This window comes from Triplophysa rosa, linkage group LG13 (assembly GCF_024868665.1).
Source record: "Triplophysa rosa linkage group LG13, Trosa_1v2, whole genome shotgun sequence".
NCBI lineage: Eukaryota > Metazoa > Chordata > Actinopteri > Cypriniformes > Nemacheilidae > Triplophysa > Triplophysa rosa.
Window position 1 is genome coordinate 15,334,557 of NC_079902.1, and position 23,784 is coordinate 15,358,340.

Genomic DNA, 23,784 nt, shown 5'->3' on the forward strand with positions numbered 1-23,784 from the left:
AAAAGTAATGTGCGAATACATTATATTAAATGAAAAAGTATAAATAATAATAAATATTTCGTTATGAATAAAAATCCTGTCATCATTTACAAACCATCATGTTGTTAGAAATATATATTTATTTAGTTTGTGGGTTGTGTTACAGCACGAAAAATGTACAGCATTGGATCCCAGTTGGATTTACATTCATTTATTTGGCAGATGCTTTTATCCCAAGTTAGAGAACATATATATATATATATATATATATATAGTCAACATTTTGATTGTTTATGTTTGATGTTTATCTTGTGATAGTCGTCATTATGCACACACATAACAGCTATTAAAAAGAAATTGCATAAGCAGGTTACAGATTTATTTATATTGAAGTGGTTGAAGATCTAGACTGAGAACTAATGGCAGAAGCAGGTCATTACTATTCCTTGTGGAAGTCTTAACTCAGGTTGCTCCAGCAAGATTGTGTTAGGAATAATGACTAACTAAATGACAGTACAAAAAAAGTACAAACAAGCCTAGGGCATCAAATAATTACTTGTAAAATGACATAGTGCAAATGCAAAATATACTTAATAAAAAAATAAAAGTTTAGAAAGAACTGAGAAGCAAAGAAACACAGCTACCAAATAACATGCATAAATTAGTAATTTATTAGTAAGGTAATATATTGCAAATGAAATAATGCAAACAAATCAAAAATTAATTTTCCATAAATATTTTATTTATTGATGAATTGTACAGAAACAAGAAGTCACACAAGAACACATCTTCAGCTGAGTAATTTCACTGGTCATTCTCATAGTCTGCAGGGTTCTTTCTTTTTCCCTGTTCATGGACATGATTTCCCCATGTGTAGGTCAGGTACATCAGAACCATAGCTGTAGGTAAACAGACAGACATTTATTCATACACAAAGTTAATCTCTATCTTTCTCTCGATACATAAAATAAATACTACAGCGTAAATGTATGACTTACGTGGTGCAACCTTGAATACAGACGATGTAAATCGTCTCCACACATTTGGGATTCCCTTGGAAAAGTAGTTTGGGAAAGCCCTCTGCTCAAAGGGGGAAATACTATAGGTAATCACATGCCTGATCTTTGCCAAATCTCCGAAGTGCCGACCCATAGTGCCAAGAAAGCTAATCTAAGAAAATAATAAAAATACGTCTCAGATGCGTAAACAAATATAACAAAATACGTATTGGAGTGTATCATAATAAACAATCTTTGACTAGCTGGGTATGAACAGACACATTAGATCTCATTAACCTATGATAATGTATGTGTGATACAGATATCAGATAAAAATGCATAATTTAATGCATAAAGAGAGACAGCAATTAGGATATCATGAATTCAATGCGACACTGTAAAAACACCATGAGAGTTAAACGTGGCAAGGAGAGGAATAGTTAATTTTGACACATACGAAAGGATACGATTTCTTTCAAAACATCGGGCCACTCTTGTGCATTTTGTGGCTAGGCTAGCTAATTTTAGCAAGACCTTGTTTGACATTCATCTGTATCTACCTGTCTCTGTTCAAAGTCGTACTGCCACTTTCATAAACAAACACTGAATTGCTAAATTATTTGTCAGGTCATTACTTCCCCATTCAAAAATAAAACTCAAGGCAAGACAATATTATATATTCACCAATCTTACTGCTCCTCACACCCTTGTCCTGCAATCACTTCTGCGACTTGCGCGTGAACCCTGCGTCGTATCCGCTTCCCGTTAGCTTCAAGCTTATTGGTCCGTCGCTCTACTGTTTCCAGGCTACTGAAACACGTGAAGGTCAACTCCGGCGCTGATACAGGGTAGACAGTAGTCAGGTGTCCCCAAGTAAGTGATTTTTCGTAGTGCTATTGATTTCCCTCATGGATAATCAAGGAGTAACGGCGGACCCCCAACTGCAGCAGTTTATCGAGATCGAGTCTCAAAAACAGAGGTTTCAACAGCTGGTTCATCAAATGACAGAAGTGTGCTGGGTAAGAGTGGTGCTGTCCTTCTAGTCTGCTGCAAAATGCATCCACATGATCAGATTGAATAACGATAGATATGACAGTGTCTAATGTATAATCTCGTGTATTGTACGTACGTTAATAATTTATAATGTATCATGCTCATGGAGACATAAAACATATGCAGGTTTGGGTGGGTGTAATAATTGAAAGGATTAAATACCAGTTTATGGATGTGACATTTTCTGTCAAAACCTGAAAAATACATTTTCAGAGCATTTATTATCAATATATTGAATCTTCTGTATATTTCTTACTAAAACCCTTGTTGATAGAGTCCAGACATCAGTCTATGCACAAGTTTTCTGTTTTAAAAGAGAGAAAAAATCATGTGTTGTGGATGTGACAAAAAGGACACTCATCTTTGAGAGACAACATACTTTATAAGATTTTAGTGACATAAAATGCACAAATCAGAAGCAATAATACCCAACAAATGGAGAAGGGATGTCTCTTCATAGACCACAGAATACAGATTTTATTTTAATTTTCATGTGCCTATTTATGTATGTGACAGTTCACTTACCTGTCTATGGAAAACTTTGCTTTAAAACACAAAAATGCTTGAAAAACTTTAAAAGAGACTTCATGGACACTTAAACCATCAAATATTGACATCTGACATTGGCAAAAACTTTTCATCTTAAGGTCGACATTTGCACAGAATTGCCCCTTTCCCCATTTCCATCATTTCTTTAATGTGATGCCATTGTGTATTTGTGTTTTCAGGAGAAGTGCATGGATAAGCCTGGTCCAAAGCTTGACTCCAGGACAGAGGTGTGTTTTGTCAACTGCGTGGAGCGATTCATAGATACAAGTCAATTTATCCTCAACAGGCTAGAGCAGACGCAGAGGAGTAAAACATCCTTCACTGAGTCTATGACGGACTAGTGGACCCTTAGCCACTGCCTGGATGACAAGACCATAATTGAGGCTGTGGTGTGCCAACATAAGAACTTTCAGGTAACAGCTGTCACGACAGAGATGAAGATTCAGTTATTGCCTCAAGGACAAAGTGCCTCATTTTGCTTCTTTGAAGGCCAGATATTGTAAACCAAAAGGATGCATGTACTGTCCCTCAGCAAGCCATTATAGAATTGGACTTTGGTAATGAAATATAACACACATCCTGAAACATCACTTTGGAGTGTTCTGTTGGTATGGATGTGATAATCTGGAATGGAAGAGGCTTTCCTTTGACTTCCTATTTAGACCACCAGAACTCATTCACACCACATCTGCGTTGCATTGTCTTACAGGAAATGCTTCTAGGTCTTATACCATGTCTGTTGAAATTGTTGGACAGATGCAACTTCATATGATGTGTAAAAATGACTTGGAAAGACAAATAAGTTGTTTGTAATAAGTTTGTTTATTGCATTTATTAAAATTCCTTATACAGACACTTATAAAAGATAAATAAAAGAAAGAATTAATTCAATTTTAACAAGATTTTCCTATGAATTAAACCTATGTAAACCCATACAAGGGCAGGCTGCAACTGTTTCTGATCTGAAATAAATAATACAACATTTATTAAGACTATGATGTAGGGCAGACTATTATAAACTGTTCTACACATACGTTTTCTATTTATTATAAAACTCTGCACATCCGTGCTACTCGAAAAATACCAATAGCATAAAAAATAGCAAAATAAAAAATTGGCAAGATGGAAATAGCAATTGCACATGACGATATGCCAGAGAAGTACCTAAACTTGTAAACTGTTAAAGAGAAATGCAAATTTAAGTAATCTCAAAGTTTTAAAGGCTCCGTATATTTGTACCCTTGCATATAGTAAAAATATCGATAGTTTCTAAGTAATAAATGTGCCATTGCTACTCTTTACTGAGCTCTCGGGATAAAAGCCCTTCATGCTTCTTTCCTTCGTCAGATTGCTTTCGTCCCGAGTAATTCTCTCCTCAGTTGGCAAAGCAACATATGGTTGACTGCATGTGCCACCTTGAAGGCCGTGATGCAGATACAGAGGCAAAGAGTCCAAGGTGAAATTGATGTCTTTGAAAGCATGAAGAAGAAAAATGCCGATAATGATGGTAAGAAAGCCACTAACAGTTCCAGTGGCCCCGTCAATGGACATACGAAGCCACTCTTTAAACAAAATGGCTGAACAGGCCATGACAGACGTAGTAAAGAACACATAATAAATAGGCGTAACGATAGAGGTGTTAAATATGTCAAGGGCCTTATTAAGGTAGCTTATCTGAATACTGATGCAGATCACAAGGAATATGAGCAGAGCCCAAAACAACGGCTCTTTCAGAACTGCCATTCCAGCTACCAGCTCTTTAATGCCGATGCCTAGGCCTTTCACACAGGACACGGACAGTGAGCCAATGACAGAGCAGATGAGGATGTACACTAGCACGTTCTTCTGACCATAGCGTGGTGCGACGATGAACATCAGAACCAGGCTGCTCACAACAATGCAGACAGCATAAGCAATGAATCCTGTAATACACGTAAGAGAGACAATAAAAATCTGATTTGACAATATCAATATTACAAGTGCTGGTTGAAATCGTTTTATGGTACCTGGATCTTTTAGTTTCTCTGCCATTGCGCTCAAGGAGGCAACCTCTTCCTCTTGTGGAGCATGGAGGACCATAACTGTGGAGCCAAAGATGCACAGCAAGCAGCCTATTTTTCCGTGGACATTTAGTCGCTCACCCAGGAAGTATGATGAGAGGACAGCACTGAAAAGATTCAACATTCAAAGTGCATTCAAAGAATTCTTTCATTTGACACTATAGAGACCAAATTATAAATAATATTCAATTAATTTACCTGACCAAAACACTCAATGCTCCCAGAGGCGTTACCAAAGTGGCAGGCGCAAATGCATATGCTGCGAAATTAGCCGCCTCACCTATTCCCACTAAAAATGAAAAATTTACATTTTAAAATGCATGTTGGGAAAGCAATAATTCACTATCAAGACTCATGAATAGGTCTGTTAAACAATAATCGCATCCAAAATAAAAGTTTGTGTTTACATAATATATGTCTGTGTACTGTGCATATTCATTTTGTATTTATAAAAACATATACGTACATGGATGTTTTTAAGAAAAATATAAAATTTTATCAACATAAGTTATGGGTAAATATAAATAAATACATGTAAATATTTCCTAAATATATATGTATGTGTTTATAAATACAAAATTAATATGCACAGTACGCAGACATACATTATGTAAAGACAAACTTTTATTCTGGATGCGATTAATCGTGATTAATCGTTTGACAGCCCTAGCCATGAATCCCTGCAAAGTGTGTAATTCAGCAAATACATTAAACAAGCGTGCGTCCTTAAATAAAAACTATTTTTATGTCATACTTGATAAAAGTCCTGCCCACCACATCCATTCTTTCAGATATGCATATCCTCCTTGACCTAAATGATAGAAAGAACAGATTAGACAAAAGAAAAAAAAAGAAGCATACTCAATCACAGTTTAGACAAATAGTTAAGATATTGTTATTGTCTGAAGAATTTAAAGGGACAGTTCACCCAAAAATAAAAATTCTGTCATCAGTTACTCACCTTCGAGTTGTTCACAATCTGTATAAATGTCTTCGTTCTGATGAACACAGAGAAAGAAATTTGGAAGAATGCTTGTAAACAAACAGTTCTTGGCCACCATTGAATACCATAGTAGGAAAAATGACTTCGTTCTGTTGAACACAAAAAAAGATACTTTGAAGAATGTAGGAAAGCAAACATTTCTGGGGCACTTTGACTACCACTGTATATTTACTACTATGGTAGTCAATGGGGTCCAAGAACTGTTTGGTTACAAGCATTCTTCCAAATATATTTCTCTGTGTGCGACCAAACAAATAAATGTATACAGATTTAATGTATACAGAGTAATTCATGACAGAATTTTCATTTTTGTGTGAACTATCCCTTTAACAGACCTACCTGCTCTAGTAGAGCCTTTTTTTGCGAGTCGCAACAGCCCTTTCTTTTTCAATATAAAGCTACATCCGATGAATATGGTGGAGCTTACAGCAAGCGCCAAACCAGTGTAGAAGTCAGAGCTGTGTGCTGCATCGGAATCCATCTAAATGTAGTTATAATAAAAGTCTGTTATACACTGAAGTTACATCGACGTCTCCGTTTTAAACATATTGAGCCGCCTAACTAGACAGCATTGTAGACATGATGGGAGTGTTCCGAGGAAGCCCAGTTTGCGAGCGCATATAACGTCCATAATGATGTCTAGGTAGGCAGCTCACTACGTTTTGAAACACAGCAATGAAACAGAAAGGGAAGCGAATCATGTGACTCCTGGTTTTACACAGAGCCAGTTCTCCAAAACAATAAAATATAGACTAATCTGCATTATACATTTACGACTAACGTTACACATTGTTACAGCATTGCCAAAAACGCAAAATATAAAACGTTACTATTAACATGAACATGGAAGATTTTGGGCACGATTAACATTAGTCGTATTTTACTCTAGCAGGAAACATCGCTTTAGGTTATATTGCTTATTTGTTTTAATTTACAAATGTTTGTTAAACACACTAAAATATATAAATTGTAATTGGTTTTTAAAAGACAAACCTCCTCATCGCGTCGCCCATCGGTGGCGTTTCTCGTCTCGTCTGGGTAAACTTCCTGGTAAAGTGACTGTAACCCGGGTTGCCAGATACTCTCAACTCATAACTGCCAGGTGATGTAGGCATTTCATATAAAGACAGCAATGTTATGAACAAAGTAATGTTGGAGCTGAGACCTTAATAATAGATCATTAGATAATACATCGTCTTATTTAATTGCATACTTTTTAGCTTATTAGCATATCAAAAAGTGTCAAAACAAACTGTTTGTGACTAATGATCACAAAGACAAACAATTAGAATGTGAATTACAACAGCATGAAAAGGAAATCAGTCAAAAGCATCTTAAAAACAGTTCTTATTTTATTAATTGTATTCACACATACGTCTTTTTATTTAAATATGAGAATCTAACCACAGAATAGGATGTGGTTTAAAAGCAATATTTACACAGCAAGACTTAAACTTTTCTCATAGATGCTGCTTTGTAACTAAGGTTAACTAATGTTTTTTTTTTTTTAATGAAAATGGAGTTAAATTAACTGTAAAAATAAATGCAGGCACTATATACATGAAAGGCATGCAATCCTGAATTTTAGTTTTATTGTTGTTGAAGCAACTTTTATAAGGCTATTAATAATAGTTTCATATTAAATTTACTGAGGGGATTTTATAAATATAGAATTTCGTTACAAACATTTAAGGAAAATACTTCATTGTTAAATGGGAAATTACATTTCATTGAGCGTATTCAAGAACGAACAGTTATATTTTCATTAAATGCATTCACATTATTGGGTTCTTCTGTTCAAAGTAATTTATTAAGTGAACAGTTTTTATATAAATTCTTGTTGACCATACACTTTTGTAAATATATAACCTTATTGAACAAGGGTTCACTGCAGTTGTGTTTATGGTCATCAACTTTTACATATTGAAAAGCAAATCCTTGATGATCACGACAAGGTCCTGAAAGGTGGGCCGTTCATCTGCTCTCTATAAAGAAAAAGAGGGTAATCATTTTGATTTCATATATCATTCTACATATGATTTACACTAATGACACTTTTAGTTCACCAAGTGTTTCCACTAGTTTGTACCTCATGCCAACAGCTCATCATTAGGGAATAAACTCTCTCATTGGCCATTTGTGGGCGATAAAGACGCTGACCTGTTGATATTTTCTCTACTATCTCTGTGTTGTTCCACCGCTCATACGGCATTCTACCCAGAGTATAAACCTCCCACATCAAAACACCTGTGAAAACAGTTATGCAAAGAGAAAAGTTAAGTAAAGAGAAAATGAAACTATTGTTTTGACAATAGGTAAAGATGACGCACCAAATGCCCAGATGTCTGACTTGCTGCTAAACTTGCAATAAAGGAGGACTTCAGGTGGAGACCAGCGCACAGGGAACTTTGAGCCCGCAGAGCTCAAGTACTCATCATCCAAAACATACCTGTAATTACAGAAGGTTACTTAGAAAGACAATGATTTCTTTGTTTAATAAAAGCCTAAGGAATCATTTTGTAGGTTAAATTGAGAAAACTAGTGCTCTGTTTTATGCATAAAACTGTCTTACCTTGACAATCCGAAATCTGTCACTTTAATGGTTCCGTTTGAATCTACTAAACAGTTTCTAGCAGCCTACAAACAAACGTAAATCCATATAACATCATATTTTCCAACCTTTTATCTTCCAGATCACAAATATTTATGTTTTACGCACCAGGTCTCTATGAATGTACTGATTGGCCTCCAAGTAGGCCATACCCTCACTGATATCTTTACACATCTCAAGAAGCATAATACCAGTGGGGTGTTGCAGTCCGTCCCGTAAGTAGTTCAACAGACATCCATTGGCAAGATACTCAGTGACTATATAAATGGGTCTTTGTTTTGTGCATACGCCATAGAGCTGCACCAGGTTTTCATGACAGAGTTTCCTAAAAATTATACAGACGATTTAAAATGGCGAATACGCAACCTTAGTCTGTGATAGATAACATAGATGATCAATAATACACTTTGGTTGTACTTACATCATGACCTTAGCCTCCTCAATGAAGTCGTCCTCAGACATCGAGCCCTCTTTTACCATTTTAATGGCCACATCATGACGGCCTTGCCACTTCCCATATTTCACCACACCGAACTGCCCATTGCCGAGTTCTCTGATAAACGTAAGCTGTCGAGGATCAATCTCCCAGCCTCCTGGAATAAAAAATGGGACAAAAAGAAAGAATTTTAGCACTTCCTTTACAGTGAGATTTTTATCAGTCAAATGTGAACTCACCATAGCCCAGACCTGCCGTAGATGGAGCATGCTCAGTCCGGTTTGACACAATGTGTTTTAGTCTGCTTACCAGACCTGACATGGATACATTTATTTTGATTAAGCACTTTTAGACTCATAATGTCATAGTGTATTTGCATATGAGTACAAATGGTAACATTTACCCGCTGCATTGTGCTGATGGTAAATGATAAGCTCTGGGATAGTGCTGAAGTTGTGGTTCTCTGCTAGATAGAACTGATCTTGTGCGTTGACGCATATGTTGTAGTGTCTGCAGTTGCCAACAGTCTCGCTGGAAGGAATGTTAGTGAGAAGTTAGTGCCACTTTACCTTTGAGATTACAGCGATATCTTCAATCCCTCTTACACAGAGAATTTGTCCCTCAATTTTCTCAGCGGAAACAGTGATGGGGCTCATCCAAGTTTTGCATTGTGGTTTGGTTTTGATACATTAACTCTTAAGACAAACGTTCTGCAGATGCTATAAATTAAACTTACCCACCAACCTTGGTAAACACAGAGACAGTGTATTTTCCAGTAAATTTGCCAGAATCTCTCACTAGGAAACCACCGTCTTTATTCTGTTTTGAATGACAATACAGAAGAGTGATTAAACAGAGTATAGTATACTGTATATAAAAATTGAAAATATTTTTTTTGATAGCCAGCATAGCTCTGTACTCACTTCTGTTTTTAATAAATTCTCAGCTTGGCTACGGTTAATGTTCTTGCAGTACCAACTATGAAAAAAGCAAATTACTTAATTTAAGGTGGGAACTCCAGATGAAGTTAAAATGACTGTGTATAAAGTTATTTAAAGTTGATGTCAGCTCACATCTACTTACTCGTATTTCTCCAATCCATTCAAGGCCTGAGCAATATAGTTACTTGGAATATATCCTTCATTTCTGTAAATAGTGATAAGCATGAAAATGTTAATGATTTTCATATCTGAGAGGACATATAATATAGACACAGCTCTAATTGGACAGCTAGTTCCACGTGACTACCTTAAGCCCACATCCTGTAAAAGTTTCATCTGGTATGCAAATACTTTGACAGCTGGGTTTATAGAACTCGTTCTGACATTTGCAACGTTTAGATCTTGATGTCTATCAGTGTAGAGCAAAGGGATAGCTTGAACTGACATTATGTTTAAATGGTAACTTGCTGGAGTGTATTGACAAATAAATATGTGATCATTAGCGCAGTCTCATACCCGTATTTATCTCTAGCTCTAAACCAGTTGGGATCATTGATTTCTAAGAGCGTGTACTCCTCATCCTTCCTCAACTCCAAATCGTGTGACGCCATTGGTGTGTATTCATATTCAGCTATAACAGTCATGCCCAAGCTGAAGCCTGAGGGCACGGGTGGCTGGGGGGGCAATGGCCGGGGCAACTTTTCCTAAGGCAGGAAGGTAACACAGATCAGTTTTCAGGAGCAAATCTGACATGACATGACGGCATGTACATTTTGGAAAACATTTTGCTTTCCTGTGGCTCAGTAGTTATAGAGCATGGCACTAGCAATGTCAAGCTCATGGGTTCGATCCCAGGGGATTGCACATAGTCAGAAACAAATGTATAATACAATGCAATGTAAGTCTCTTTGGATAAAAGCGTCTGCCAAATGCATAAATGTAAATGTGGAAAAGATGAGTTACCGACCTCTTCAGGTGTAGGTGGAAGTGGCTTTCTGGAAATACTCTTATTATCTCTATTCAGAAAGCCTTAAAAAGAGTGAGATGTCAACATGCAATAAAACATATGATTGCCGAATGCTTTTTATAATAAGCAATAGGCATCAAACTTAACGGGATAGTTTACCCAAAAATGAAAAATTCTGTCATCATTTACATTACAAATATTTTAAGATATTTTGAAGAATATTGGTATCCAAACAGTTCTGGGGCACTGTTGACTTGACTAAAAAACTACTATGGTAGTCGATGGTGCCCTAGAACTGTTAAGTTTTCCATATTCTTCAAAATATCTTCTTTTTGTGTTCAACACAAAGAATTTTATACAGTTTTGGAACAGATTGAGGGTAAGTAAATGGTGACATTTTCATTTTTGGGTGAACTATTCCTTTAAAGTCCCAGTGAAATTAAAAATTACAATGCCTATTTTGTCATGAAATATTGCAGCGTTTTTGTAAATAGTTTTTCAATATGGGTCATTCTCTTTTTAACATTCGTGTGCCCTCATAATCTTTACTTAAAATCTGAAAATGCACTTCCTTCCTGTAATGACAATCCATCTTAAATGACGTATGTTAGACGGCTTGGGGAGCATCCGTTATCTTTTCCCCTTCAAGTGTCAGTCTGCTGCCAGTTCATTTCAAAATACGAAGGCTGTTTTTATACATCCAATCAAATCGCAGAGAAAGACGAAAGACACGCCCATTATGTTTCTCATTAGAAATTCAATTTCACTCGGAAATGCGTCAAAATATGAAAGTAAAAACGATCGCAACTTACAGTTCACAGGGACTTTAAGTGTTAAAATGACAAAACAATGCTGCCATTTTGAACCACAAGAGTGTGCTAATGTATTTTTTACTTTGCTGCCTCTACAGACCTCCATTTTTGCTCTCCGTCACTCGGCAACCCATAGCCTGTTTAACCTCCTGCTTGCAACACTTCCACATGCCATCTTCCCAGAAACGAGGATGGAACTTCTGCATCAGGTCCTTGTTGGACTGGATCACTTTTAAACAGGTGTACAGAAAGTTATTTACATTAAATCAACACTTGATTTTGCATAGGACATAAAAAGTTATGGGAAGTCTTTATATTTATTTCCTTATTGTTTCTGTAATGTAGCCAATATAAATGTGGCTTAATTTGACTGCTGGACTTGATAAACATACTGACCGTTCTTTAATTCCCGTATCCACTGCTTTCGAACTTGGTCTGACTTTGCAAATATATACAGGGGACCTTCGTCATAGATTATCTAAGCAAAAAGAAATCAGAAAATCTGTGGTTTGAAACACTTTTTGAGCTAAAAAGTTACTGAAGAACAGCGCAGTTTTCTTCTGTCTCGTGCATTTACAGAGTCAGCACCTGTTGAGCTCTGTGGTTCCTCTGATTTCAGACTCAGAAGAGACAAAGTTTCACTTCTGCACGGTGACTCTCAGCTGGTTAAAAGCCTAAAAAAGCTGTTTTACTATCTGCCTAATAATTATTTATACTAATGTAAAATATCTTAAAATAGGTGTTAGCATATATTTTCGAGATAACTGTTGTTCTCAACAAAGAAACAAACGTTATAATAACTATAGACACATAATGAACATACACGTATAGTTAATGTGTCATTCTTCACACAGACCCACCTGAAAAGGGTAGAGTCGTTCAGGAGGTGTGTTGTCATCCGATAACACAATCGCCACACATTTAATCTTTTCAGTGTCCACATAACCCTTAAGTCCTTTCCTTTTCTACAAAGTCAATAGGAGAGTTGTGTTATGAAAACATCCACTGTTTGGATTTGGACACAGTTTTAACATCCTGGAACTTTGGTCAGTGGTTTGGAACAATCTATTCAAACCAAGAGCTTTTTTCCAAAACATCCTCCACACATTCACACGTCTCCTAGTGAAACAGAAGATATTTTAATAGCATTCTTGCTTACCCCTTTATCAACATCATAATCATAATAGGAGATCTTGTCCTGTGTGAGTACAAACAACCTCTCTTTGAAGTTTAAAGGCGAAGTCTTCTTCTTTTGCTGGGACCGTTTTATAAAAATCTCCTCCAGAATGCTGTCTGGCATGTTCATTTAAATCTGATGTAATCTTGAGGAAACAAAAAAAGATAATGAGTTATCCTTGATGAACATAAGGATGTAAAACCATGCTGACATTATATATTAGAGTGATGACTTCTCTATTTTGTGATATTGTTATTTATTAATCTAGATGTTTATGAAGAATGGTACAAATAAAATTGCTTAAATCAATCCAAGTGGATTTTATTTTATATGATTTATTGTTGTTTCCACTTCATGGAACATGATGTTTTGTTTTCTAAGGTTGTGAAATTGAACATGTACTTGTTTGGTTTAAATAGAAAATGCATTTTATGACAATTTGTCTGCTGCATCAATATACAAAATGTTAGTGTCTTCTTTTACTTTAAATACATGTATTTGGGTGGTTTTCATTTTATCCTACATCCTGGTTTTCCCTGTTCAACAGATGATTAGGATTCATTTGCATGAACCCTCATGTATGAATGATGTCTTTGTTGCCAATATTTCCTCATTTATATCATCCATTTCCTTTGAATATTTCTTCCTGCTCTGGTCTATCTGGCCAACCCAAATATCACTACTCTTTCCTATCTACAATCCAAAAATGAAACTGCTTATTAAACTGCTGCTGTGGATTTAGAACATTAGGCTACTGCACAATGACCCCATTGATTCCAGCAAATGGGACAGGTGAGAAAGTATGTGTTAAGAAAAAACCATCAGCATTTGTTAATCATTTAATGACCTTGTTACAGAGCCCTTTAACTATTACAGTTTGTAATCTCTGACTTGGTTTTGCAAACTTTAGAGGCTAATGGAAGATTATTTTTCTTTGCGTAGACAAGGAAAAGTTTTAGTATAGAGAAGCATTTACCTCAGTATCGTCTACGTAAGAATCCTCTAATCTCAATATGTTACTGTATGTTCCTCATTGCTTTCAATGCCTCCATATTAATACTCTTGAACGTCAGTTTCTCTCATGTAGTTGTTAAATGCTGAGTCATCTGTGCGGTAGAGAAGCTGAAGTGCCTATTTAAAACCAACACAGAATTTCCTGGTTTCTTCTGCCGCCACTGAACCAACCTCTAGTTTAACACTTTTAAGACAAATGCTTTGTGATAAAAAGCTTAACAAAATTACAGCTACGCTGTACTGTGGGTTAATATTCACAATGCACAGTTGTTGACGAATCACAAGTGCATGTTTTAAACAGAGTCTTTACCAGTATAACAACATTGTTGAGTCAGGCCTCCAGTGTAACACGTTCTGGTTTTAGCAACTTTGTTCGTCGTGTAAACTTTTAAAAGGCCTGTGACTTACAAGCACCGACACTGTGGAACTCAGAGGGAAGTTGCATCAGTGTTGTGATACAGAGGAAGGGGAAACTTGTATCGGCATCAGTATGCAGTTACGAGTCAGATAAATACTGTTAAGCTTGTCTCTGTTTCACATCAAGGGGGTTTTTCATGACAGATGTTGCACAAACCTACCCAGAACTAGGCTACTATCTCTTAGGAAGACCAAGTTTCTGTAATACCAAACTATTTAAATAGAGGATTACAAAGTGTCAGGGAATCTGGATCCTTATTTTAGATCAAACTGTTCACTGTTCTTTGCTTTTTTAGTATGACTATTGTTGGAATGATTGCTTGTTATGCATTCTTCAAAAAGTAAACATAGAATAAGATTGCTACCATACTCGCTTAGTGGTATTGAGTTCATTGAAAGTGTTGTTGTGCAACAGGAACCATCTAGAATGTCCTGTGTCTATAAGGTTCCTGAATGATAAGTATTTGTGCATTGCTGATGTTAGGAGGGAGGCGCATGGCAAAAGATAGAGTTACACCACAATTTATCTACACCTCTGTGGTTTCATACTAATGGTTCGCTTGCATGTTTACTCTGCTTTTTATGTCACAGCGTTCATTTATATTACATTATTTTGAGCATGCTATTAAAGTTAAAGTCGCTGTTGTTTCGGTTTGCTGTGCACTGTTAGAGGTTTAGCAAAAAAAAAACGTAATTTACACTCAGTAATTTAACTCAGCTGATACAGTAAACTGCTGGCCAGGTCATGGGTTGCGTTTCTGGGAGGAAGCACATACAATCAGTGTTGGGTGTAACTAGTTACTAAGTAATTAGTTACTGTAATTTAATTACTTTTCCCTTGAAAAAATAAAGTAAGGGATTACTCTTATTTTTCTGTAATTTAATTACAGTTACTTTTGATGTAATTAAACTAAATACTTTGTGTAATATATGTGTGAGCAATAGTGGAATTGACATCAAAATTCAAAGTCTAACTTTAAAATCTGTACTTTAATGTATAATTCTCACATTTGTAATACTTTGGTCAGTTAATAAGAGTACTTTATGTAGTTTAATATTATTTATTTGAATGAATTAAAAGAGCCATTTCATGTCTATCCTTGAATCACTTAACTAATCAAGGTTGACGTAGGATATAGAAAGTAATCAGTAATAAGTAACTAAATACTTTTTGGAGAGAGTAATTTGTACAGTAATCTAATTACACTATTGAATATGTAATTAGTAACTAGTAATTAATTACTTTTTCAGAGTAACTTACCCAACACTGCATACAATATACTAACAAAACACACCAACTTTAGCCTGCTAGCACTGACATTTTTTTTTTGCACTGAAATTATAATCCCACCCTCTATGCGATGGATTAAAGCATCTTCATAAATATAAATAAACACTAAATGTCACTTACTAGACTTTTATTTTTCTAGGTGGCCAAGTCATATGAATACGTACGATCCCATTCATATGTTTTAGTACAATTTACTTTTGTGCCAGTGACGTTTATGTTTAGGGGTGGGGTTAGGGGAGGGGCTTCATTCTTACTATCATACGTTTTTGTGTGATTCACATTGTACAAATTCATACGAACTAGACACCTTGTTAAACACTTACAAATGCCCGTGAGATCAGGCTATTTCATTGTGTTCTAGGTCAATGTAAAGCACAAGATGCTAGATATGTGACAGTTATGCTAATATATAACTATTTTACTATGCATTTAGCCTTATAATACGGTGTCTAAAAGAATTCATAAGAGTATGTTTGCCTACATTTTCTTAGTTTTTTCATTTTTTCAAAATTTCTTTTGTTATTTTTATTTTTGTGGTGAAGCTAAATCAAAATGTCAGTTATTTATTTTCATATACGTTTTCCTGGGTATTTATTGATATTTACCTGGTTATATATTCTTCTTCTCATTTTTTGTAATTTTTATATTAAAGTGTCTTCCTAAATATAGGCTAAAGATCCCAATTAATACGATAATAATTTTAGAATCTTTTAGACTGTAAATCTTATTATATTGTATTGTCATTGTGTTGAATGTCTGTACTAGAAGCTTCCAACACCAAAGAAAATTCCTTGTGTGTGCAAGCACACTTGGCAATAAAGCTCTTCTGATTCTGATTCTGATAAACCTCCTTGTCTATCACTGCTATAGAGGGTTCCTATATTCCAAATGGACACATGCATAAGGTCAATTAGTTATGTATATATTTCTGACTAAAGAGTTTTAAACTATTATTGCATATGTACTTTTATTCTCTTGGGTTTACAAATGTAGGCCAGAACAAGACCCTTAGTATTACCTTGTAACAGCTTAATTTGCATAGAAGATCAATTTAATACAGTGCTGGAATGTTGATTTGCTTAGAATGACCATGAAACATGATGGTTAAACCGTAAATAGGGTGCGAAGAGAAAAACACCTTAAGTGTTAAAAAGAAACAGTCTGAGAAGAGCTCAAATGGATTAGTTAAGCCATTTTACTATCGTGGAGTGTCTTTCCTTTTTGCTTTAAATGTTAAGTGGCTTTTCACACATGCTCATTGTTTTTGTAAGAGCAAAGACAAGCAGGATCGTATTTATTAAATATAACTTTGTTCTTTGAGATGTGTTACTTTCTCTTCTAGTAATAGCACCTCTCAATGTCTACACGGTGAAAATCTAATTACAGTTTGCACTAATCTCTGGTAAATTACACCAATTTGGTCTTTAAAAGAGGGACCCAAGTTTTAAACTATTAAAGACATATAAGAAATCCTACCTCTTTTTTCTCCAGTGTGATCTGGCACCAGGGTGAGATGCGTTTCAGACGAAGAGCAGCTTGATAAACTGGACACTGAATGTGAATCAACAGTGGACCAAACTCCACCCTACCACAGAACTTCATGCAGTTCCCTTTTTGCTTCCTGCTCATTTTCATACTGTCGCTCATGCAGGGCTGTGTTAACAGTTTCACACAAATATGGTGACACTTGCATGCAGCCTGAGTCTAATAACATATCTGATATGCTGTTTTAGAACGGCAAAAGTGCTTAATTTTAAACATGGCTCTTTTGATAAACAAGATTATTAATAAAATTAGTCAATAAAAGCTTTTATATTCTTTTGGTTATTTTAATTATTATAGAGGGCTATGCCAGAATATGAACTACACTATTATATATAATAGTTCAAAACACTCATTTGGTGTTCTGAGGAAAGACTAAAATGCCTCCAAAATATGTCAATGCTTAAAAAATAATTATTTGTATTGGTTTTATTGTCATATGGCGCAGGATGACAAAAATGAAATTGTCACTTACAGACGGGATAAATATCCACAACCTGTACCTCCAAGACACATGGCGGCGCTATAGCGATCAGTGAAAGATCAGCTACTTGCACAATTATTTAGCTAAATTCCATACATATAAATAACTAGATGCCACATTCAGGCACTCCGGGCACATAGACGTGTCCGCCATCTTGGAACGGTCCACTGATGTCACTCACCGTTGACTAGGGTCGTTTCTCAATTCCAAGAACGCAAAGAACGGACTTGTGTTCTCGCGGAGACCGGTCTTGCGAGGCAGCCTCGGAAGATCGAACTTGGATGGACGCGCCAAGAATGACTTCTGGGACGTCAAGTGGGTTCCGTACGCGCGCAAGGCTGCATTTGATGCATCCTTGATATCGAGAACACATCCGGGTACTTTTCATCTCTGTACTTGTGTTCTTGAGCATTGGAACGGACTTTGATGGTTATTGATGACGTAGAGCGAGAACACAAGGACACAAGGCCGCTGAAGAACGCATATTGAGAAACGGCCTAGAATGCCCCAGCTCTCCAGTACTGCGCTGCGCAGCCATGGCTGTGAAAACCACAGGGATTTAAATTCCCCAAAAATGGGATAACCTTTCGTTGTTGTCATGTGTTAGTGTAGCAGATATAATGTTTGAGTTTCCACATCAATAAATAGGTTTTCATCATCATACACTGTCAGCTTGATTTTGAATGTTCAGGCTCGCACCGTTCCAATATGGCAGCCAACCTACGTATAGCATCCCATAGAAACAGATGCTAATGCGGCATCTAGTTTTTTCATCTATGCTAAATTCTGCTAAAAAAATAAAAAGAATTATTATTTGTTGTTTAATATAAGTAGACATTTTGTTTTGTTATTGAACAATATCGGTAAATGCATAACTAAGTTCTAACTAAGTATACAGTAAAAAAACAACAGATACGACATATTAGACACCACTTAACCCATGCTGTCTGGCTAACACACACAACATATATAAAGTTTGTTTTAGTATCTTTGTGGAAACTTTCCAACTTCAACTGGTTTACTGAACAAATGGTGTTCACCACTCTATGTTGGTCAATTGGTTTACTGACCTAGTGGTATTTCCAACCCCTACCATAACCACACCCCTAAAACTAACCCACAGAATTTTTATATTTCCTAAAAATGATAATTTAGTGTGTTTACTTAAATATTAATTTCCCTGCTGGCTGGTCCACACAAAGAATGCCACACACAATTGTATTATGACTGTGGCAAACTGTCTTGTGCAAATGATGTTAATTTAAGTTTATGCATATACATTGAGTATAAGTTGCAGATTCAGCAGCAATTTAATAAACTGAGTACAAAATGTATTCTAAAAGTATTAAATTACCAATGAAACATCCACAAATGCTTTATTCAATTCCAAAACAACATCATACTGTAGTTATCAGATGAATTATTGAAAAAAACACACTTATATTAAAAGAGTTTATCAGTGCAAATTCTTAAAATCACTTTACATTACATCCGTAAAAATTGATTGACCAGTTAGTCATTGAAAATCATGTGTTTATATGTAAACTTGGTTTTGAGTTAAAGTGCTCCATATATTAGTTTTATTTACAGTATAAAATGATCTGTAATGACACATACATTTGCATAGTGCTCAGAGAATATTTCAGTAAAACAAAAAAACTTGATCACATTATTGCAGCAATAAGTTTCCATTTTCTCTGCATAAAATGCCTTGATATTTAAACCAGTTTTTTTAAGTCATATCACAGGATGTCTTCAGGGTTGCTTTTGATAGGGTTGACAGTGAGAAGTGTTGTTCCTGTAGGATTGACTTGGACCACCACCTTTGATAAAAGTTCCTGGGCCCCTATTTCCTTGTACACGGGCAGGATCTGCGTTACTTTGCACTTAGGACTGCAGAGCTGCCAGCTAGGCAGCGTTGCCACTGAAATGGTGAATCTTCGTGGGCCACCAATCTCCTGTCTGTTCATCACTGCCAGGGCCAACCTGTCACCTGACAAGGGCCGTTCCCACATCTCAAAATTGTCAGCCTGTGAACAGAGTGGAATAACACACTGATGAATGTTGAACCTTTGACGTTTACTCACAAAAGTGTTGGCTATGATGCTTTACCTTGAAAGTACGATATCCCTGCTTGCCCAGAGGGTCCTGGCTTATGGCAATGATCTGTTTGTTTTGCAGAAGTTCTTTAGCTTTGGAGCAGATGTTTCGCAGGTCGTTGGACATCAGAAGTGGGGCAGCCATGATAGCCCACAAGGCCATCTGAGTCTGCTGTTGATCGTGGCTCAGGCCAAAGTTTCCTATGATCAGCTTGATGTATCAAAAGCAAATATATTTATAGTGGTCAATTTACAACTCATGTACATACAGGTTTGTGGTTTAAAAGTCAAATTAGCTCCATATACTGTATGCAGCTGCTTAGTTTAAAGGAACAGTTCAACCAAAAATGAAAATTCTGTCTTTATTTACTCACCCTCAAGTTGTTCCAAATCTGAATACATTTATTTGTTCTGTTGAACACAAAAGAAGATATTTTGACGAACTTATGACTACCATTGTCGTTTTTCCTACTATGGTAGTCAATGGCGGCCAAGAACTGTTTAGTTACCAGCATTCTTCCTCTGTGTTCATCAGAACAAAGAAATTTATACAGATTTGGCACAAAATGAGGGTGAGTAAATGATGACAGAATTTTTATTTTTGGGTGAACTGTCCCTTCAATGTGTACAGATGAGACGATTCATACCATGTCAGGGTCATTCCAACCCCCAGGTCCTGCCACTGGGACCAGGAGCTTTTGATGATCAGCTGTCCAGTCCAGAATGCCTTTCACACTTGTCCACTGGTCATAGATGTCACCATAGTTTCGCCACTGGTTACAGGTCTTGCGAATTGCTTCATAATCAGGCTGGGATGTCATGAGGAGGATCAATAATATTGAAAATTATTTCCATTTGATTTGATAAATTATGGTTTATAGTGTCACATTGATCAGCATAACATAAACAACGTATTACTGCATGTCTTACCTGTTGATATTGCCACTCATATAATGGCCATTCACAGGAGTATACAATACTCCTACCCGTCTGGTTTAAAGCTCTTGACATGTTTATGTAGCCTAAGAAACATTCAATGCAATAGCGGTTTTACACTTTACAGTTTACACTATTGGAAATCAGCTTCACACAAGGGCACAATATAAAACCGCATAATAAACAAACCGATAAAAAAAAACATCAAAATGGCAATGACTCAACAAAACAAAACAATTTCTTAGCACAACTTATGAGCGTTGTGGTATAACTAGTATATCTACTTACCTTCACCAAGCTGATGCCAGTCAGGCATGTTGCATCCATCAAATTTTAACAGATCTACGCCCCACTCTGCAAAGGTTTTCGCATCAATGTCATAGTAACCCAAACTCCCAGGGTACAGTGCACATGTGTATGTGCCCACATCGGCATATATTCCCAGCTTTAGACCTCTGGCATGAACCTGAGAACACAACAGTGTAACATGAACTAAAAATTCATATGCAACTGTAAATTTCATTGTAATGGTAAGAATGGATGGTGTAATTTCAAAACACAACACTAGGGGGCGATCCATAACTGACAAAGAATTGAAGCACTTAACTTACTGCACCTTGTTACAAAATGCAGTGTTCAGTGTTATTTGACTAAATATCCAGAATGATTTTTTCAACAATGTGAATAATAATTCAGACAATCGAATCCTCTGAAATGTGTATGATATCGCTGTGAGATGAACAACCTGAATATTTACACTGAAAAGTTTACAGGCTTTGAGCGACATGAGGGTGAGTACAGTAGTGACATGAAATATTGCCTTTAATCTAGTCAAATCACACATGACCAGATAGATGGCACCTCTTCCAGCCCTAAATGGTGTCAACACACTCACATAATCACCCAATTTTTTGATTCCACTTGGAAATCTCTTGGGGTCGGCTTGCAGACGCCCCTGGGCATCCCTTTTGTGTGAGGGCCAGCAGTCATCAATGCACACATACTCATATCCAGCATCCTTCCATCCCTCTTTCACCATCACATCTGCCATCTCCATGAACAACTCCTCTCTGCCAGGACACATAGCGGGCATAAACATCTGCCCACTGTATGAGACAAACCATGCAAACCAGCATGTGTTCTCAACAGTAGCCATAAATGCCCTTTGCTTTGTGTGCTCTTCTTTAGTACTGTAAAACTCATGTGACACCTGTATTTAGGTGTCTGTTTTTCTTATGCCGAATTCACTTAGTCACCATCAATGTCTATTTAATTTAAAACCTGTATGCTTATCAGTTTTTGTGTTACTGTATAGTGATATTTGGGCAGTTAGTGTCATATTTGATATGGATCACTATACTAAATGAATACCATATTTATGAAAGGCGGTATTTACAGGTACATCGAACCTCAAGGTACTTCAACCCTTATGAAAAATAACCACAATTTAATACTGTAGTTTCACTATGGTATTTGTAGTAAAACCAGAGTAACATCAAATTGACCGTTGTCTCACTATAGTATCATAGTTTAACCATGAATTTTGCAGTAAAACTATGGCAATACAAATGGTAAAAAGAAAGCATGGTTACTACACTTTCACTCAAATAAAACCGTGGTTAATTTTCTTAAAGGAAAGATCGTCATGCTCTTGGATTTGTATTGCTCTTTTTATGATTGCATTGGGAATAACGAAAGCATATTTAAGCATACAAAAATCATGAACAAACTAAGTCCCAAAACAAATGGACAAGCTACATTATATGACTCATTTTAGATCTCCGTTTTCACTATAAAAGAATAAAATAGTTAAGGACTATTGCATTGTGGGTGGACGGTCTTCGGGTCACATATGATCACCTGATGCAGTTTTGAGGGTCCGCGTCACAGTTGATGTTGCACATGAATCTCTCCCAGTGCACCAGCCCATCGGTGGAGTTAACGCTAAACCGTTATCCAGCGCCGACGATCGGGTAAATAACGCCAAAACCCCTATATAAACTATATGTAAGACACGCATTGCTAGTTTTTATTGATAAATTACGTAATATGACACAAAACAGCAGCAGCACTTCCGTGTTGACAGAGAGCAGCAGTCTCTGTGTGTGACGTCACGTACTTTTCCTATTTTCAGGAGTAGCCTACTGCGTGTATTGTAGTTACTTTCCTTGCGAACATTAATCGTGGTTTAATTACAGTTTAACTGTGGTAGTTGTAGTACAATCAAACATCTTGTCTCAATTTAGTACAGTAGTTTAACCGTGATTTTTGGAATAAAATTGTCAAATAAAATCAAATACTGTAGCCAATAAGTGACGATGGACAATCTTCATCTTCATTTACAATGTTAAATCTTCATTTACAACTTGATTTCAAAATGATTTAACTATTACCAGGTAATTTATTTAAATGGTAAAATTAAGCGTAATATTCAATATTATGTTCCAGGATACTTTTTAGAACAACCCCAACTTTTTTCACATGTAGCCTAAATGTAAATGTGGTGACCCTAATTTCAACCTAAATATTGCACCAAGCTTCAGACCCAAACCATAATCTGTCCTTAAAACATAAAAAGTGTGTTTCCTCGATGTCCAGGCCAAACCGTTACTATTAACCGCAAACAACCTGACCTTTCTCAAATATCAAGGATGTGTCAACCCTAATTTCAACCCAAATATTGCCTCACGCTTAAAAGCGAGATAAAAGCAATTTGTCACTCACAGTAGTTCATATCGAAACCAAAGCAATGGTGCAAGAGGCCTCCAAATGTCAGGGTTCAATTTTTTTTGGGCTTCCTGATGGATGGACCGGTCAACTCGCTTGGTAACAAAACTGGTTTTAGTAGCGTGGCAGAATCTGGGTGTGCAGCGATAATACATTCTCAGGTTTTTTGATGTTCAATTTCAATGGCAGGAAATGCCTATCTGCACCTCAGCTGTGCTTTCAAAGGATAGGTTGTGGAGACCCAGAGCACACTCATATCTCCCTGGGGACCAAATGCCTATCTATCACGTTTCATTTTGCCCCACTGCCATGTAATTGAATGAGTTGTCACCCCTGGCTTATGTATAGACATGTTATAAAATAGCAGATAAAAATGGAAAGTGTTAGGAAGTACGGCAGGGATGCATGGGAGGATCCCCAGTGTTGTCTTTTTTGTTGTGTCTTATATAGTAGCATCTGCAATCAGATTGAATTCATTCGGATTGATAAAAATGGGTTCATGTATGTCTTTTGAAAAATCAGTGCCTTTCAAATAACATCTTGTACTGTGTTTAATACTATTTATTTTATTTATTTTGTAAGTGTCTTATTACACATGTGTTGTAAATTACTTTAGATAAAAGCATGTGCCAAATGCACAAATATAAATGTAAACGCATCAATCTAGGAGGAGTTATGGTTGTACCTC

The 23,784-nt window shown here is 36.4% G+C and overlaps 5 protein-coding genes across 10 annotated transcripts in view; 1 reads left to right on the plus strand and 4 right to left on the minus strand.

The window, feature by feature from the left end:
- Positions 1-699: 699 nt before the first annotated feature.
- On the minus strand, positions 700-1,768 carry LOC130563451 (cytochrome b-c1 complex subunit 8). Of its 2 annotated transcripts, none has more exons than XM_057348959.1 (3): positions 1,662-1,768; positions 978-1,149; positions 700-878 (listed from the first exon to the last, which is right to left on the minus strand). In XM_057348959.1, the coding sequence occupies exons 2-3, from the start codon at positions 1,129-1,131 to the stop codon at positions 784-786; spliced, it is 249 nt and encodes an 82-aa protein (XP_057204942.1). In that variant the 5' UTR covers positions 1,132-1,149; positions 1,662-1,768; the 3' UTR covers positions 700-783. The 2 variants fall into 2 exon arrangements, with proteins under 2 accessions (XP_057204942.1, XP_057204943.1); XM_057348960.1 differs by lacking the exon at positions 1,662-1,768 and adding an exon at positions 1,538-1,635.
- On the plus strand, positions 1,769-2,921 carry timm8a (translocase of inner mitochondrial membrane 8 homolog A (yeast)). The gene is made up of 2 exons (XM_057348958.1): positions 1,769-1,996; positions 2,759-2,921. Exons 1-2 carry the CDS (start codon positions 1,886-1,888, stop codon positions 2,918-2,920), a joined length of 273 nt encoding a protein of 90 aa, XP_057204941.1. The 5' UTR covers positions 1,769-1,885; the 3' UTR covers position 2,921.
- Positions 2,922-3,840: 919 nt separating this feature from the next.
- Positions 3,841-23,784, minus strand: part of zgc:101583 (uncharacterized protein LOC494104 homolog) — a 191,339-nt gene continuing 171,395 nt past the window's right edge. Inside the window, exons 1-6 of one of the 3 annotated variants that reach the window (XM_057348953.1) lie at positions 6,636-6,713; positions 5,982-6,123; positions 5,394-5,450; positions 4,838-4,928; positions 4,586-4,746; positions 3,841-4,501 (exon numbers count right to left, since the gene is read on the minus strand). In XM_057348953.1, coding sequence (XP_057204936.1) covers positions 3,849-4,501; positions 4,586-4,746; positions 4,838-4,928; positions 5,394-5,450; positions 5,982-6,123 — 1,104 coding nt within the window. In that variant the 5' untranslated portion in view covers positions 6,636-6,713 and the 3' untranslated portion in view covers positions 3,841-3,848. Of the gene's footprint in view, positions 4,502-4,585; positions 4,747-4,837; positions 4,929-5,393; positions 5,451-5,600; positions 5,638-5,981; positions 6,124-6,635; positions 6,714-23,784 lie in introns of those variants that run through there. The other 2 variants (XM_057348954.1, XM_057348955.1) reach the window with 2 other exon arrangements.
- On the minus strand, positions 7,116-16,887 carry btk (Bruton agammaglobulinemia tyrosine kinase). Of its 3 annotated transcripts, none has more exons than XM_057348942.1 (18): positions 16,785-16,887; positions 12,569-12,731; positions 12,270-12,374; positions 11,806-11,887; positions 11,510-11,638; positions 10,598-10,659; positions 10,147-10,334; positions 9,773-9,835; positions 9,613-9,667; positions 9,426-9,508; positions 9,093-9,220; positions 8,929-9,003; positions 8,675-8,846; positions 8,362-8,578; positions 8,215-8,279; positions 7,973-8,091; positions 7,803-7,889; positions 7,116-7,627 (listed from the first exon to the last, which is right to left on the minus strand). In XM_057348942.1, the coding sequence occupies exons 2-18, from the start codon at positions 12,713-12,715 to the stop codon at positions 7,617-7,619; spliced, it is 1,788 nt and encodes a 595-aa protein (XP_057204925.1). In that variant the 5' UTR covers positions 12,716-12,731; positions 16,785-16,887; the 3' UTR covers positions 7,116-7,616. The 3 variants fall into 3 exon arrangements, with proteins under 3 accessions (XP_057204925.1, XP_057204923.1, XP_057204924.1); XM_057348940.1 differs by having other exon boundaries at positions 7,732-7,889; XM_057348941.1 differs by lacking the exon at positions 16,785-16,887 and adding an exon at positions 13,563-13,665 and having other exon boundaries at positions 7,732-7,889.
- On the minus strand, positions 18,717-22,456 carry gla (galactosidase, alpha). The gene is given in 8 exon segments (XM_057348951.1): positions 18,717-19,364; positions 19,447-19,644; positions 20,081-20,242; positions 20,364-20,455; positions 20,658-20,835; positions 21,265-21,439; positions 22,230-22,290; positions 22,293-22,456. Coding segments are annotated over 8 exon segments (1,251 nt in total). The 5' UTR covers positions 22,390-22,456; the 3' UTR covers positions 18,717-19,076.

Bases quoted from the DNA above. Each gene is read 5' to 3' on its own strand.
- LOC130563451 (XM_057348959.1), bottom strand. From the start codon at position 1,131: ATGGGTCGGCACTTCGGAGATTTGGCAAAGATCAGGCATGTGATTACC. The intron at 879-977 runs GTAAGTCATACA...GTTTACCTACAG, and splicing joins TGTATTCAAGGTTGCACCAC to CTATGGTTCTGATGTACCTG.
- timm8a (XM_057348958.1), top strand. From the start codon at position 1,886: ATGGATAATCAAGGAGTAACGGCGGACCCCCAACTGCAGCAGTTTATC. The intron at 1,997-2,758 runs GTAAGAGTGGTG...TTGTGTTTTCAG, and splicing joins AAATGACAGAAGTGTGCTGG to GAGAAGTGCATGGATAAGCC.
- btk (XM_057348940.1), bottom strand. From the start codon at position 12,715: ATGAACATGCCAGACAGCATTCTGGAGGAGATTTTTATAAAACGGTCC. The intron at 11,639-11,805 runs GTCAGTATGTTT...CCTGTTTAAAAG, and splicing joins GATACGGGAATTAAAGAACG to TGATCCAGTCCAACAAGGAC. The intron at 9,004-9,092 runs GTAAATGTTACC...TATCCATGTCAG, and splicing joins CCATCAGCACAATGCAGCGG to GTCTGGTAAGCAGACTAAAA.